At 38.6% G+C, this 17,641-nt stretch overlaps 1 protein-coding gene across 1 annotated transcript in view; it reads left to right on the top strand.

Annotated features, from left to right (window-relative positions):
• VPS50 (VPS50 subunit of EARP/GARPII complex) overlaps window positions 1–17,641 on the top strand; it is a 106,950-nt gene that overhangs the window by 16,411 nt on the left and 72,898 nt on the right. Inside the window, exons 3-9 of the mRNA XM_062178890.1 lie at window positions 685–807; window positions 2,301–2,372; window positions 3,528–3,581; window positions 4,427–4,497; window positions 5,799–5,916; window positions 5,998–6,033; window positions 7,133–7,215. Coding sequence (XP_062034874.1) covers window positions 685–807; window positions 2,301–2,372; window positions 3,528–3,581; window positions 4,427–4,497; window positions 5,799–5,916; window positions 5,998–6,033; window positions 7,133–7,215 — 557 coding nt within the window. The remainder of the gene's footprint in view (window positions 1–684; window positions 808–2,300; window positions 2,373–3,527; window positions 3,582–4,426; window positions 4,498–5,798; window positions 5,917–5,997; window positions 6,034–7,132; window positions 7,216–17,641) is intronic.

Raw genomic sequence — 17,641 nt, 5'->3', positions numbered from 1 at the left:
AGACTGTCTATATTTGGAAATTGATATTCTTTAATTGACCAGGTAATTTTTGTATGCTTGATTAGTTGATGATTCATTAAGATTTTAGAGTATTATTTTAATAAATGTAAAATGATTTTTAATAATAATTTTTTGGTGTACATAAATGTGCTTGAGGTTAATTTGAATAAGAAATCACAAGGTTAACTTGCTACCTGTCCATAATAATAATAATATCATGATTAACCAACATGGCAAGGGAGTAGATATCTGAATTACTGAAATTCCTATGAATTGAAGTTTCATCCATTTATATGGTAAAATTGCATAGGATAAGAATGCTGACATCAGGGGTAGGGGTTTGTTTATGAAGCTCTTTTCTGTTGTACAAATCCAAAGAAGCCTCATTCTACATCATTAGAAAGAAAACATTTGATGAAGTAACGGAGTTTGGTTCAAAATCAGAAGGAAGCCTCATGGAATCACAGAGCTAAGTGTGTGGACTTCTTCGGAGCCAGGGTTTCTCAGCCTGGCAGGAACCCTGAGGTTGCCAGTGGGGTTGGCTGGCTGCTGCTTGGGGTTCCTGTTTGTGTCTTTGATTAGAAGACAGACTGTTAAGACAGATGATTTCCACGCAGATGGAATATTAAAAACTGTAACTATAATAACCATGTTTTTTTTTTTTTCTTTTTTTTGTCCCTAAAGGAGGAATTCAGGGAACTTCGAGAACAGCCCAGTGACCCTCAAGCTGAACAAGAGCTGATTAATAGCATTGAACAAGTATATTTTTCTGCAGACTCATTTGATATTGTTAAATATGAACTGGAGGTAAAACAAAAAAGAGTTCTTTAAAATATACACTACAGCCTTTTGTTATTGAATGATTGCATTTGTGAGATCTGAATCCCTTTTAGGGGCATTTGTCTTTATATTTTTATGATACCAAAGCAGTTGTATTATTCCCACATGATGGCTAATTGAGTGTCAGCATTATTTAAAATTGAAATTATTTTTAAGAACATAATTTTAACTCTGGAATACCAGTAGGGAAACATTTCTATAGTTTTGGGTTCCTTTCTTCCTTTTTTTTTTTTTTTTTAAGATTTATGATTTTATTTATTTGAAAGTCAGAACTATAGAGGGAGAAAGGGAGAGATAGAGAGAGAGATCTTCCATCCACTAGTTTACTCCCCAAATAGCCACAGTGGCTGGGGCTGGGCCATGCTGAAGCCAGGAGCCAGGAACTTCTTCTGTGTCTCCCACGTGGGTGCAGGGGCCCAAGCACTTGGGCCATCTTCCACCACTTTTCCAAGCACATTAACAGGGAGCTGGATCAGCAGTGGAACAGCTGGGACATGAACCCGTGCCCATAAGGGATGCCCGCTTTGCTGGCTTGACTTCACTGGATACGCCACAATGCTGGTCCCCTCCCACCCTGCCTCCACCCCGTAGTTTTGCTTTTCAGTTGTTAACATCCAGCATATTGGTATGCTACTTCTCTCCTATTTTATATTATCTGAATATGTTTAGGAAAGCTCTGAGACTATTAATCATGAATGTGTACTGCATAGCTGTTTGTTTAGTTGTGATAAATGCTTCTGTGACATAATGTTAACAATACTGGCTTTTTAAATTTGTAAGAACCTCAAAAAAAAAAAAAATAATGGCAGAATAGTACTTTGGTTTTAAGAGAAAAGCGGATATAGTGTGCATACATACCTGTGCAAGTAGCATCCACCAATTCACCCCCACCCCAGCCGGAAATTTTGCCAGCAGGTGACTGAGACCTGGAGCCTGTTTGCCCACATACATGATGACTCGCGTGTTTGTTGTTAGTTTCCTAGACTGTCTTCTGGAAGCTGACATCATCCAGAATGTAGTCCGACAACTCTCACTGTCCCTGTTAACCATTCAGAATGTTTCAAATGGGAAATCTGTTTTGCATTTTATCGTACAAAATTAGGGACGGTCCTGGGCTGGTGGAATCGTGGGTTGGGGTTAGGGGTTCTCCCCACATCCTCTTTGTAGAGGTCACAGAAACCATGTCTCTCTACCTGGGGCTGGGAGCCCCGGTGGTAATGGGGTTTCCCGGAGGTAGCAGGGCTACCTGAGGGATGGAACCCGGGTTATGTAGTGCACATGTGGAGGCTTTTGTGGCTGAAGGTTTGTGAGGGAGACTGGAGGACAGGAAAGACGGAGGGCAGTGGGCTGTGCCACCGTTTTGTGCTCACAGATTGTGGTTCATTAGTCACAGGTGGCCAGGTAAATGAAATCGAATTGAGCAGTTTTTTTAACTCTGTTTATGAATTTTTTTTCTGTAGAAGCTCCCACCTGTTCTCAATTTGCAAGAATTAGAGGAGTACAGAGACAAACTGAAGCAGCAGCAAGCTGCAGTAAGTAAAAAGTCACATTTCTTCCTGACAAAAGTGTAGGCGAGACACAAATGAGGTGTAAGGTTTGCAGATTTTATGGTTTGAACTAATCTGTTAACATATAAACAAGTTCTATTATTTAACAACTTTGACCCAAATGATACATGTATATTAAGGTTTAATGCTGTGTGTTACTTGTGTTACTTACTTTTGTAGATTTGCTTCTAGAATTTGTTCTCTGACTGGAATCCTAAATGTGATCAGCAGTTCCTGTGGAATCTTTGTAATTCTTAAAATGATATTTAAGACTAACAAGGGTTAAGCTATTTAAAGTTTGATTTTCTTAACCTTGATGGAAACCTTCTAGGCAAAAGCAATGACTGTATCTAGGAAGTGGATCACATAATTTCAAAGATGTTTGGGCAGATTAAGAAACGTGGAAGGATGGGTGCAGTAGTTTAATGAGTGTGCAGTGTTTTGTTCTCATTCGGCCTGGGGAAAGCAGCCAGGTAGGCTTCCCGAGCAGACACTTGCTGCAGACCTTCTGGGTGCTGTGCTTGGTTGCAGTGTAATTGGTGGAGGCCCTGAAACTGTGCAGCGGGAGCCCCGTGTCCAAAGTCATTCTAATTGTACAGCACACATTAATATACATGTGATTGACCAGAGAACCTTAGGTGTCATCATAGTATTCCTCAAAACATGTGTTTTCAATTTCTCAGGAGCAGAGTGACCAAACATCTTGTTTAACTTCTTTTGTGGTCCAAAGGGTGCAAAGGGTATAAGCGAGTTCTCTGTTTCCCAGATATTGTATTCATAAATTGACTAAACATTTACTTGTCCTAACAGGTTTATCTTTCTAAATCAAATCCTGTACCCTTAAAATGGTTACATCTTTGTGCATGTCAAGTCAGAGAATGAACCTCAACATTACTGACAGCAATAATGATCATTTATTGAGCTTTGATTAAGAATGGTGCTGGGTGCTTTACTACATGACCTCTTTTGCTAATTTCATAGACCAAGGAAATGTGTGTGGCCATAGTATGTTGATTTTTGCTCTAGAAGTTATTGGGAAGATCTATGGAATATATGTGCGAAAAACTTTAAATGTAAAATGTAGTAGGAAGCATGAGGCTTTTTCTTTTACTTCCTTTGTTTGATTGCATGTTCTTGTAGGTCTCTAAAAAAGTAGCAGATTTAATCCTTGAAAAACAGCCTGCCTATGTAAAGGTAGGATATTGTTTTATTTTTTTTAGTAAAAATTTAAAAATAGTTGAGTAATTTATACCTTAAACTGTCAAAATATTGTAATTGTTCTTCTATTCATAGTCTGTAGCAGCAACTTGACTAACTGAGGAATGTGTTGTGTGTGTGTGCATGTGTACACTTTTCTCTGTCATTTAGGAGAATTTACCAAACTGAAGAAGTGTAGCAGTGTTTATTTATGATGCTAAAGTGATTTCTTTGGTTTACTAAACTTCAGAAGAGTCGGGAAGAATTGCTTCATTTAGCTTTGTGACAGACTTCTAGACCAGCAATAATGATGACTCAATGTCTATACAACAGTCCAGCTTTAAAATATGGCAAAATTGAGACTGTCTAGCTGATTCTGTATTTTCTTTAGAAAATCAGAGCCTCCATAGAAAATGTCTACCAGTTCAGATGAAGGCATTGATTGTCAAAAAATCTTAGCAAACATAAATCCTATTGTATATTTGTCATATACTTAATTACCTTGAGAAGTTGTGTAGGGTAGAAATATTTAAAGGAGTATATTATTATTGACATTGCTTTTTTTTCCCCCTGTCTAAAAGAGGATGGGTTTAGATTTCTTCCCAAGCAATCCTGATTAACAGTTTTATCATATGTCATTGTGAAAATCGGTGAAAGTAGTCATTTTAAATGATTTTGTGAGGTATATACTAACAGTTCTCACGTTCAGGTATTTTTGATGTGACTTTGCTTTCTAAGGAGGCTTTTCTTTGAAACCCACTAGAGTTTTTGTTAGCATGCCATGTAAATAAGAAAAAAAAGAATGTGTTTCAAATGATAACCTACAGCTGATGTTTCCATAGGAACTTGAAAGAGTTACCTCTCTGCAGACAGGACTTCAACTGGCTGCTGTCATCTGCACCAATGGGAGGAGGTATTGCTCCTGATGATACTTTGTTCTTTAAGCTGCAAAATATTTCAGTAACAATGAAATCCATCCTAATAATTGATTTTCCATTATGCTATGGTTTCTTGAATGCCATTCCTTAAGTGAATTTATGTTGTGATGTAAACACTGCACCATAAGGGTGTATGGTGATATCTATACATCTACTCATGGGCTAAAAAAATATTATTCTTTTTGTATAGTTTAGACTAGTGCTTCTTAAACTATTTATGGTGAAAGACCAGCTTTTTTTTTTTTTTTAACTGGTCAGTCTGTTATTCTGTGAAACACAATAAAATCAAATTACTAAGAAAATGAAATTACCTTGTAAACATTTTATTAAGTTTTTAAGATTTATTTATTTGAAAGAGTGACAGAAAGAGACAGAGAGACAGGGAGAGAAAGTGAGGCGGAGAGATCTTCTAGCCATTGGTTCACTCCCCAAATGGCTGCAACAGCCAGGATTTGGACAGGCTAAAGCCAAGAGTGCAGACGTCACTCTAGGTCTCTCCTGGGTGGCGGGGGCCCACACATTTGGGCCATCACCTGCTGCCTTCTCAGGCGCATTAGCAGAAGTGAGGCTGTGACACAAACCAGCACTCTGGTGTGGGATGCCAGTCCCTCTAGTGACAGCTTAATGTGCTGTGCCGCAAAACTGGCCCCTGTATTAAACTTTTAAATGTGTATTCTACATTTCTGTCCTTTTTTTTTTTTTTTGTTAAAGATCATTTATTTAATTTGAAAGGCAGAGTTACAGAGAGAGAGGGAGAGAGAGGGAGACAGGGAAAGAGCTCTTCCATCCACTGGTTCTCTCCCCAAATGGCTGCAATGGCCAGGGCTGGCCCAAGCTGAAGCCAGGAGCCAGGAGCTTCTTTCAGGTCTCTCACGTGGGGGCAGGGCCCCAAGCACTTGGGCTGTCCTCCACTGCTTTCTCAGGTACATTAGCAGGAAGCTAGATTGGAAATGGAACAGCCAGGAGTCAAACTGGTGCCCATGTGGGATGCTGGCACTGCAGGTGGCATCTTTACCTGCTATGCCATAATGCCAGCCCCTGTTCTTTTCTTATCATGGATCACTGATAGTTTGCAAATTGGTCAGTCTACTCCCAGCATGTTGAAAAATGTCTGCTTAGACCAAGTGATTGAATATGTTTGTCAAATAGTAGCCATAGTCCTGTTCTAAGAGTAATCCAGGTCAGTCACCCCATCACTAGTTGCCAGAATTTTTCTGTGTTGATAATATTCTTACTGTACTAGAAAGTTTTAACTATGTGTTGTTCCATTTTGCAGACACCTGAATATTGCAAAAGAAGGTTTTACTCAAGCTAGTTTAGGCCTCCTTGCAAATCAAAGGAAGCGTCAGCTGCTGATTGGCCTCCTGAAATCTCTGAGAACGATCAAAACATTGGTATACATAGGCCACTTTTTACAAATTGAAACTTGATTTGTGGTTGAAACAGATTTTACCTTTGGTTTTTGTTTTTTTCAGCAAAGAACAGATGTACGCTTAAGTGAAATGCTGGAGGTAAGTTAACAAGGCACGTTTTCTCCTGTTGGTGTATGGAAAAGGTGTCTTCATAGACATGCTAAGACTCTTGTAGAACTTTTCGCTACTGACATAACATATACTTCATTTAGAAAAACACGTTTGTTTGCGAAAGCATTTATTTGAAATAATGTAACATTGGAAGGATAACTTCAGTCTTTTGGCTACATTGTGTCCAGGTCATAGCAAAATCAAATTTGGCATGCAACAAATAGTCATGGTTTAAGTAATGTATGATCTCTTGGTTATAATTGATAACTCATGCGTTAATTGTTTTTCTGATTGAGCTGTTTTCTCCTGTATTTCTTCTCTGTATTCTTAGTGTTATAGTCAAAATATAGTAATGAAGTTCTCCAAAATATCACGTAATAAGTGTAGTTCCCTGTAATATGTGAGCTCCATGGGGGTGAGTGCTTTGTCATTGTCTCTGTGTACCCATGGTTTGTCTTGCACCTGTGGAATTTAGATAGGAGCATAGGGAACGTTATTTGTAGTTTTTGAGATAATTGTCTTCCTTCTAAAGGATGACTACTAAACTAGAGTTTGAGAAACCCATTTGAGAACTTCATTTGATATTAAATTACTGTCTGTGGGATAAAAATATTGTGAGATTATTAGAGAATACTTCACTATTTTTCCCAAATTCATTTCTTTAGAAATGTTTATGGATTTCTTTCCTTGGTGGTAGAACCGTTGAATATGGATTACAGATAGAATGTGTACCGTCGGGCAGCATTTTGTGTAAACTTTCCTGAAAGGAGATGGTAACATTGGAAGAAAGCTCTCCCTGTAGAGCAGCTTGTAATTCTGTGTAAGCTTTGTTGTGTCTCAGAGGCCTGTTACTCTGTGTTGAAGGAAACAGAATGACTTAAATATTTTTTTTTTCTGTGCATACTTTTTAGGCCTAGAGTTAGCTGTCTCTTTGTTACTTATTAATTGGTGTTCTGATCCGTGTTTAAGAGGCATTACAGTTTTTGGATTCTGTGGCTTGTGGTTGCAGTGGGAACAGTGATGTGTTTTTATGAGGGGCTTTAAGAAAAAAATGTTTGCAGTCTGATGGCTTCTGTGGTTGTCTAAGGAGGAAGACTATCCTGGGGCAATACAGCTATGCCTGGAGTGTCAGAATGCGGCCAGCACCTTCAAGCATTACAGCTGTATAAGGTAAGCTTGCACCAAAGCCCAAAGCTGATTCTAGCACCAGTTTTTATGTAGGAGTCTTGTAACATACAATGCTAATAAATGTTTAAAGTTCATGTTAAGTGTTCTGGTAGCATTCATGTTTGTAAATGGGCAGTACAAAATAATAGAATAGCAGTTCTTAAGCAGTGAAAGATCATAGCCTCCACTTTTACGTCGTATCTTGTTGAAATTCTTTCTTTCTAGTCTTTCTGATATGGCTGATTTTATTTTTATAGAATAGTACATAGAAATAAGCTCATCTGTTCACTTCTCCATTGCACCTCTTGGAAACTTGTCTCCCTCAACTCTGCCCATCCTATAAATATCGAGGGTAGTATTGCTGCCTCCTTCTAACATCCAGATGGTTCATGTGTCTGCCACAATGTGATAAGTCTTTTGGAAAATTTGCTTTTTGTTTAGATAATAGTCATCCTTGTAATATTTAAGTGATTACATATTTGATATTAGTGTCTTTTGTACAATTATAAGATGTATAGTGCAAAAGTGATGCTGCATCTTTTGCTTATTAATAGATTTTTGGTTTGCTTATAATGAAGGTTTTGTATTATTTGTGACAGTACCTTGGGAGGCTCTGTTCCCTAGGTATGGTTTCCATCATCACTATAAATCCATCACAAATAAATATACCATCTAAATAAAATAATGTGCTTGTCAAGCAAATGTGTTTTCAAATTCAATCTATGTCCATTAGAGAATGCAGCTACTTTGTCTCTCCTGTTATGGAAATTCTGGCGGTGAACATGACTCATTAGTGTTATAGATGTTGATTGTGGGTATCTGAAAAATGAAAGGATTATGGTAGAGGAAAACATAAATATAATTTTTAAAAAATATTTTTATTTATTCTTTATTTGAGAGGTAGAGTTACAGAGAGAGGGAGGGAGAGACAGATCTTCCATCCACTGGTTCACTCCCCAAATGGCTGCAATGGCCAGAGGTGGGCCAATTTGAAGCCAGGAGCTTCCTCTGGGACTCAGACGTGGTTGCAGGGGCCCAAGCACTTGGGCCATATTCTGCCGCTTTTCCAGCCATAGTGGAGAGCTGAATCAGAAAAAGAGCAGCCAGGATTCAAAACAGTGCCCATATGGGATGCTGGTGCCACAGGCAGGGGCTTAGCCTACTAAGCCACAGTGCCAGCCCCTAATACAGTTTTTAATTATTGTTTTTCTTTTAACTTTTTTTTTTTTTTTGACAGGCAGAGTGGACAGTGAGAGAGAGACAGAGAGAAAGGTCTTCCTTTTGCCGTTGGTTCACCCTCCAATGGCCGCCGCGGTTGGCGCGCTGCGGCCGGCGCACCGCGCTGATCTGATGGCAGGAGCCAGGTGTTTATCCTGGTCTCCCATGGGGTGCAGGGCCCAAGGGCTTGGGCCATCCTCCACTGCACTCCCTGGCCACAGCAGAGAGCTGGCCTGGAAGAGGGGCAACCGGGACAGGATCGGTGCCCCGACCGGGACTAGAACCCGGTGTGCCGGCACTGTAAGGCAGAGAATTAGCCTAGTGAGCCGCGGCGCCGGCCTCTTTTAACTTTTTAATACTCTCATATATAGGACTTTCCTGGGTATAGGTGCGGGGCAAGATATTTTCCTCCTAGAGGAAATGTTTATGTTTTTTTCCCTTAGGATTATGCAGATTGAGATAACACTTTCTCTTTGCTCAGGACACACATAACATGTGGTACTAGTGATGTTTTAGTTTTGTCCATTTTGAGAGAAATTGTTAATAAAAACTTGACAATATCGTTTATATTTATTAGATTGAGTAAATGGGGAATTAGCTCTAGTTTGTTGAGTGTATTTGGACATTCCTGACATATTCTGGATCCTGAGAAAACATATAGCACCCATCTGGTTCATTTTGTGCTGTTACATCTGTGTAGTGATAGCAGCTTCTTTATTGGGTGAAAGTAATTCCAGCAGCTCTACATCTCCTGAGTGTTTACCATATGCAGTTGTCTGCTTTGGAATTGTCAGCACACTGGTGGCCCACACATAATGTGACCAGCATGATCCGTGGGGTTGCACGGATGCCTGCTGGTTCACTCCCCAGATGCCTGCATGGTTGAAGTTGGGAGCTGGCAATGCAGTTCAAGTCTCCCATGTGGGTGTCAGGAACCCAGTTAATTGAGCCATCATTGCTGCTTTTTGGGAGGTGCACATTAGCTGGAAACTGAGATCAGGAGCCAGAGCTGAGACTGGAATGCAGGCATTCCTGTGTGGGATGTAGACATTTTAACCACTCTGCCAAATGCCTGCCCCAGCATATATTTACATGTATGAGTGAGCATGAAGTCCTAAGAAAAATTTGTCTTTGCAAACAGACAACAATATATATCTCAAATACATTCACATCCCAAAGAAATCATTGTAAAGAGATCTTATCTTAGATTTCCCAGGAAAACTATCAGAGTTAGTTTTTAGCTTGGTGGTTTGTTGGAAGTGTCATGGTGGCTCTGAGGGCAGAGCTGTTTGTTGAAGGTGTTTGTGGTGGTGACAGCCCCATCACCAGCAGGTCTTCTCTCCCTCATACTGGCAGTTTCCTTTGCTAGCTACTGTTCAGCCTGCCTAGTGCCAGTCCCCCTTTCCCTTCACGTGTTATTTTGATTCTTACTTAGGAGAGCATAAGTTTGTTCACTTATTTGTGTCTTTAATTTAAAGTTTTAAGTCGATTCACACACTTAAGAATTATATATCAAATTATAATTGTATATATGTATTTGTGGCATACAAAGTGATGTGATTTTTGAATACAATGTGGAGTGATTAAATCAATCCAATTAGCCTGCCATCCCAACTCTGACATTTTGATATTATGATAACATTTGATATTTATTCTCTTAGTAATATTGGAGTATATGGTACTGAGTTGTTAGCCATATTCATTATGCAGTGCAATAGATCTCAAAAACAAACAAGCAAACACACAAAAATCCCAAACCATATTCTTCCCATCTGAGGCTTTGTACCCTTGGTATGCCATCCCTAGCCTCTGGTAACCACTGTTCTCTGTTTCTGTGAGTTGTTTTAGAATCCGCATGTAAGTAAGAACACTGCTTTTGTAAGTAACGTGATGTGGGATGTAGGGACAGGTTACTGTATGTGTGGGACAAATGTAGTTCACAAACGCAAAATCCACTGTATTCTAACATCCTTTTATTTGTGTTTATTAATTAGATGCACCTGTTTTCTGCCATGTATTTTTCTTTCTTTTGTTCTTTTTCCCTCTGGTCATCTAAAACACAAATTGGAGCTGTGCTCATCCAAAGCCAGGAGCCAGTAGCTTTCTCTGGATCTCCCATGCGGGTGCAGGGGCCCAAGGACCTGGGCCATCTTCTACTGCTTTCCCAGGCCATAGCAGAGAGCTGGACCGGAAGTGGAGCAGCCAGGAGTAGAACTGGTGCTCATATGGGATGCCAGCACTGCAGGCAGTGGCTTTACCTGCTACGTCACAGCGCCAGCCCCATGTACCCATTCTTGAGCCTTCTGGTTGGGCCTGTTCAGAAAGGATTCCGCAACAGATTAAAAGTTCATTTAATTGACCTGACCTGACTTGTAGAATTAAATCAAAGGTGAGATTTAACTTTTGCTTGGACCTGCATAATTCAGAGGAATTTTGACACTCTGGTAATCATTGGAATAGTAATTGATTTCTAACTGAATTTACATAGTCTCATTTTTTTTCAACATGGAAATCTGGTGTTCCTTCCTATTAATGGCTAGAAAGTCTTAAATATATCTCTTTAAGTTAAGACAACCACTTGTGTTTTAGAGCATTTTTGGACTCTGATGTGATTTTTAAAAAAATATTTGTATTTCAAGCAAGTTCAAGCAAGTGTACCTGCTCATCTACTTTTTAACTTTTCTTTGGTAGATTATATATTTTTCTTCAAGTCACATCACTCCTTTATTTGGAAATAAGGTTTTTAGTGTCAGGAAGAGACTCTGTGGCCCAAAGAGAGGTATTTGGGATAGATTACATATATATATATATATATATATATATATATATATATATATATATATATATAATGTCTCAGGGCTGCCTCTTATGATCCTGAAAGTCAGAAAAACAGAATTCACATATTTGCTTCCGTATAAGGAGGCATTGACTATATCTAGCATGTCTCAGATTATATGACTGTAGTTTAATATATGAAATGACAAGTAATAACATGATGTACTCAGTTTTTTTAGAAAAAGTGAAAAACTGGTACCTCTTCTGTCCCTGTATCTTCCTTGAGATGTGCTGTGTTTCAGCATTTTTAATAAAAGCTACTGAAATACCAATTTTGTTCACTGTTATAGCTGACAGAGAACATTTTTATGCTATTTGACAGTTCTTGAATTGATTGACAGAGTCATATAGTTGGGACTTACTGGGAGTAAGAATCAGAATGTATTTGTCAAAGTGCATCTGTGAATGAAGCATTTCATTTCTTTTTCTCTTGAAGTGTATCTTAATTAGTTTCAAGAAAAGATTTAAAACTCAAAACTGCTTTATTATTCTTTTATTTCATTTGAAAGAAACTACTTGAGGGGACTGAGGGCATTGTATGTTATATGCCAAAAATTCTGGGTACTATGAGAACGGGTTTTTTGAGTACTGTGCTTTAATAGACAGATGTATTTAATGTCTCATAATCTCAACAGTGCCCTTTTATGTTTTTTCGTCCAACTATGAATTTTCCAGATTTGTGAAAGTTGGAGGTTGTAGAACCTCTGTAAATCACACAGTGAGCAAAGCCTTCGCCAACAAATATAGCCTTTGCTAGGGACTTTTCTTTCCCTGTTGCCTTGGTTCTTTTCTACAAGATGTGCTTTCCTTCTCTTTGTCTAGCCTTGGGCCAGGGCCCATCAGGAGCCCTGTCTAATGTGTGAGTGTTGAGTGTTTCCTCTGGGTCACCAGGCCTGTTAGCTAGATCCATTGCCTTGATCCTGAGTCCTTGTTGTTTGGTGTGCTTGGTCCAAAGTGTTGAGATCATGCTGATTCGACCCCATCTGCATTCCTTATTTTTTTATTTAACTTGTTTTCCTCTGCCTCATCCTCTCAATGGAGCATTGTTTAAAAATAAGACAAAATAATATTTGCACATGCCAAAAAAAAAGTAAAGTTTTTCCTTCTGCCCCATCCACCATTCCCTTTCTTACAAGTGTCTTCTACAGTGAATTAATTTTTCTCTAAGTAGATTTCATTGTAATTTTTAAAATTTATTTATTTATTTTTACTTTTTTTTTTTTTTGACAGGCAGAGTGGACAGTGAGAGAGACAGACAGAGAGAAAGGTCTTCCTTTGCCGTTGGTTCACCCTCCAATGGCCGCTGCGGCCGGCGCGCTGCGGCCGGCACACCACGCTGATCCGAAGGCAGGAGCCAGGTGCTTCTACTGGTCTCCCATGCGGGTGCAGGGCCCAAGGACTTGGGCCATCCTCCACTGCACTCCCGGGCCACAGCAGAGAGCTGGCCTGGAAGAGGGGCAACCGGGACAGAATCTGGCGCCCCAACTGGGACTAGAACCCGGTGTGCCGGCACCGCAGGCGGAGGATTAGCCTATTGAGCTGTGGCACCAGCCTATTTTTACTTTTTTAATTTAAATTTTAGTTAGTTTTTACCAGATTCAATATGATTTGTAGATATAATTATTTTCTTTAAAGTTATTTTTTCATTTTAAAGATTTATTTTATGTTATTTATTTGAAAGAGTTACAGAGAGAGTGGGAGAGATACAGAGGAAGAGAGAGAGAGAGAGATGTCATCCTTCCTCTGGTTCACTCCCCATATGGCTACAAAGGCCGGAGGCGAGCCAATTTGAAGCCAGGAACCAGGAACTTCTTCCAGGAGCTTCTTCCAGGCCTCCCATGTGGGTGCAGGGGCCCAAGCACCCAAGTCCATCTTCTGTTGCTTTTCCAGGCGTATTAGCAGGGAGCTGGATTGGAAGTGGAGCAGCTGGGACTCACAAACCAGTGCCCATATGGAATGCAGGTGTCACAGGTAGCAACTTTAACCATCACATAGACATGCCAGCCCCTGTAGATATAATTCTAAGAACATAATGATTTTCCTTTCTTCCCACCCTCCCCCTGTCTCCCTCTCACCCTTTTTCCTTTGTTTTCTTTTTTCTAGCTTTGAGGTAATGTATTTTAAATTTAACATTACAGTTAAAAGGCTTAATACTTCACTAAATAAGTTGAACAAGTAAAAAGCAAAAACCTTGGTTTAGTGAGAATATAGATGGTGGCTATAAGCAATAATTGAATGGAAAAATGAATGTTATACTACTATAATTTTAATTATCTGTGGTAAGATTTTCTGTGTATGGATGAAATGGTCATTGTAATTTCAGATATCATACTAGAATATCTTTTTCCCGGGGTAGCACTATAGATAGGTATCAGTTGATGTCTCATCTGCTTCAGACTATCAATTAGAGATAGGAATTTGGTGTACTTCCTTTGTTGTCTTCCCTTTTCATCTTCCAGGTCTTGTTAATGTTGTTTTTACTTGGTGAATTTTATATCACTTGCATTCTTTTTGCAACTCTAATTAAATCTCCTGTGCTTTTTCAAAAGTTTGCTTCCAAAAATTTAATTTAATAGAATTCATTTACTGTATCATGATTATTTAAATATATATTTTTAAAGGGTTTATTTGAAAGGTAGAACTACAGAGAGAAGACAGGAAGGGGGAAGAGAGAGAGATACACAACTCAAATGGTGACAACAGCCAGGGCTGGACCAGACCAAAGCCTACAGTCTGCAGCGCTATCTGGGTCTCCACGTAGGTAGCATGGGCACAAGCACTTGGGCCATCTAATGCTACCTCTCCAGGTGCATTAACAGGGAGCTGAGTGGGAAGTACAGCAGCCAGGACTTGAACCAGTGTTCATATGGGATGTGGGCATTGCAGTTGGTGGCTTAACCCACTGTACCTCGACGCCAGCCCCATGATTATTCAGATATTATCTGCAGAACTGAGTAGAGTGATTGAACTTACATAAGGAAAATAATTCTGGTCTCTAAATGAAAATCAAGGTTGAGTAGTATTTGTTTAATTTCTGTTGAACATTTTTCACATTTTTAGAAGATCCTACTTAACTGCCATCATGTCTTATGTGATATTCCTTGTGTATTCCTTGTCCTGTTTTGTTATAGATTGTTTTTTTAAAAAGGGATACAAAGGAGGTAAACAATGATTTTGGAATAATACAGGTTATACACATGATTCAAAGAACAATTATTTTCTCCAGAAAAATTAGAGTCATTACTCAGTTGTTTGAGCACTGTGTTTGTATGTTTATGTGTGTGTGTGTGTGTGTCTGCGTATTTATGTATGAGTATGTGTTTGTGTGTGTGTATATAAATCTTTCCTCCCTTTACTTTGGATATTTATGAAATTCTTCTGTTAAACAGTAATACAGGGACATTAAACTTTGTCTTTAAAGGGCCAGGTCATAACTATTTTAGGCTTTACAGACCATAAGGTCTTTGTTGCAAGTATTCATCTCCCCTCTTTAAGTCCAACAGCAGCCATAGATGATATGTAAACAAATAGGTGTGGTTTTGTTCCAATAAAACTTTATTTTGAAACAGGCTGCTGCTTGAGTTTACCTGTGGCCTCTGATTTCTGCTATAGAATTGCAATTCATAAAATTAATTGTTTTGAACATTTAGTATCCTCAGTGATAGACTCAGAGCTTTGGATTGAAAGATTGTGTTGTAGGTTAGGTCAGGGCTTTTTGAAGAGAGCACAGGCAGTGATCTGGCTGGACCTAGAGAATTTTGTTACTGTCTGGTCATGTGATGGTGCCTTAGTGTTACTGGTGTAGGTTCATAGTGTTTGAAAGTCAGGTTTTTCTCTCAAGTTCTGTTAAATTCTCTGCTTCTTTGAGTAGACTGAAACCACTGGACTGTGCTGGAAGCTAGACATGCTAGCATTTCCAGGATCTGTGAATATACAGAGTAAACTTGGACGTCTACTTATCTAAAGTTCATTCAGAGAGTTTTAGAACTTTACTGATCTATGTATAAAAGTATGGTCATTTGGTAATTGGCGTTCAGTATCTAATAGAATCCTGAAACACTATGGCTAAAAGCAACTCTTTTTTTTTTTTTTTTATCAAGCTCACCTTCAATAAGAAATTAGTATTTGTCTTTTTAGGACTGGTTTATAATGGTTTCTAGTTGGATTCATTTTGTTACAAAAGACAGGATTTCATTTTTAAATTTTTTATGGCTGAGTAATATTCCATAGTGTGTATGTACCACATTTTCTTTATCCAGTCATCAGTTGATGGATATCTGGGTTGATTCCATACCTTAGCTAATGTGAATTGAGCTGCTACATACAGGGGAAAACAGGTAACTCTTTCATATGTTGATTTCATTTCCTTTGGATATATCATATGTTTTCCCTGATTTGTGGCAATTAATATACAGAGCACAAAAAAGGTAATGTATAAGAGTGAGATTGACATTTTGAAATGTGATTATTGGTACAGCTCTTTTCTGTACTATTGAAGAGCAGTGGTTTTTCTACTTACTACTTGTTGAATTCTTTATTTGGTGGAGGGTTAAGCTTGTGATTATAAAGTAAATTGAAAGTATGTCATTGTAAAAATTAAGACAAAATAAGAAAGGGAGGAGGAGGAAGGGTGGGAGCATGGGCAGAAAGGAGGGTAGGGGAGGAAGTATCATTGTGCTTTTAATCTGGGTGTATGAAATACATGGAATTCATTCACTTCATATAAATAAAAAAAATTTAGTTTAAAAAAAAGAAATTGATGTCCAAGGATATTGAGGGACTTTTCCTTAAATCATTAAATTACAGACCAGGAAGCACTCATTAAGAGGGTGATTATCTCTGGGCCGTCTTGTCTTTTTGTACAATGAAGTTTGAATAAAATATTGATTTATGTGGAACCTTTCTAGGACTCATTTTTGCGAATATGTGCTTTTCCTATGTCAGCTATTTAAAAAGAACATTATTAATTAGTTATTTGTAGATATGTTATCTTCAGTATTTTCTGCAGTGATGTTAAAAATGCTCTGTAGAATTGTTTGATTCATTCCATTCAGCTTGCAGATAGCTTTTAAAAGCTTTTAGCCTTCCATCTTAGAACCAGTGATTTTTTTTTAAACCCTAATGTAGCTTTTATTTATCAGCATGTTTATGAGTAGCTCCTTTCAACATGCTTTGATTAATTGACTAAAATGGCTTGAATCCACTATTCTAAATGACAGGGCTTCTTTAAAAGCTGTGCATTTAATGCCCACTCCTTAATCACATAATTTTTATATATGTGTTTTTAAATTAGTAATAAATTGTTGTCTATCTGCAGTTGTAGATTTTGAAAACGTTTTTAATGAAACCAAGTTTTTTGATTTATAGATTTGTCATTTTCTACATGTGATTTACATTACTATGTTTGCATTGACTCTTATTACAGAAGATACAGAATCATGTAACTGTTAATAAGCACATTAAAACCAACCTGTAGATTTATTGTAATTTCATATACACTAAAGCTCCTTTTTTTGGACAGAGAAGCTGAAGAAACTATTACTCTCACCCATGAATGAATTTAGATGTATTTCTTTTTCCTGTAAATCCCAAAGATCGCATAAGGAACGTGTTTACTAGCCAGGAGTCACCATTATGCTAGTTGTCCTTGTCTGTCTGTGTCTGGGTTTCTAGCCTCAGCCTTGGCTGAGCTGTTGAACTCCATATGGCAGGGGTGAAAGTGATTTTAGCACAGCTCATCTATTTCCTGCTAAGGCACCTGCAGACCCAGAGTCTAGAGTGGATCTTTTTATTCTAAAATGGTCTTCTTCTTTCCTTCTGTCTCTGTAGTTTTATTTATTGAGGTAGAAAATAGGGACTGAGGGATGATGGTAACATGTGGCTGTTTTTGTTTGAATTGCAAATTTGACTTACAGATACTTGTTACCTGCTGTGAGTCAGGTAGTAAGTTTAGTCCTAGGGAGTCACTAGGAGATTAGCCAGAGTCTCTTGGAGGCTTGGGCGCTGTAAACAGTATCCTGCAACTTGTGGAGGAGTTAGCAGGGGAGGGGTGCCCAGAGAAGATGGCATTTAAATTGGGACTGGAAAGATAGTTGGACTTTGGCAATTGAGAAAAGGCAAAGGCATATTTTCGTTATTGTGAATAGTATATGCAACCGTGGAAGGTGTGACTTGGGTTTGTTTAGGGAACTGCTGCTACTGTGAATTGAGCTGCAATAAACATGGGGATACAGATAACTCTTTCATATGCTGATTCCATTTCTCATGAGTAAATTCCCATGAGTGGGATGGCTGGGTCATATGGTAGATCTGTATTCAGGTTTCTGAGGTATCTCAGTACTGTATTCCATAGTGGCTTTATCAGTTTACATTCTTA

This window comes from Lepus europaeus, chromosome 20 (assembly GCF_033115175.1).
Source record: "Lepus europaeus isolate LE1 chromosome 20, mLepTim1.pri, whole genome shotgun sequence".
Lineage (NCBI taxonomy): Eukaryota > Metazoa > Chordata > Mammalia > Lagomorpha > Leporidae > Lepus > Lepus europaeus.
This window is presented reverse-complemented; position numbering and strand designations above follow the sequence as displayed.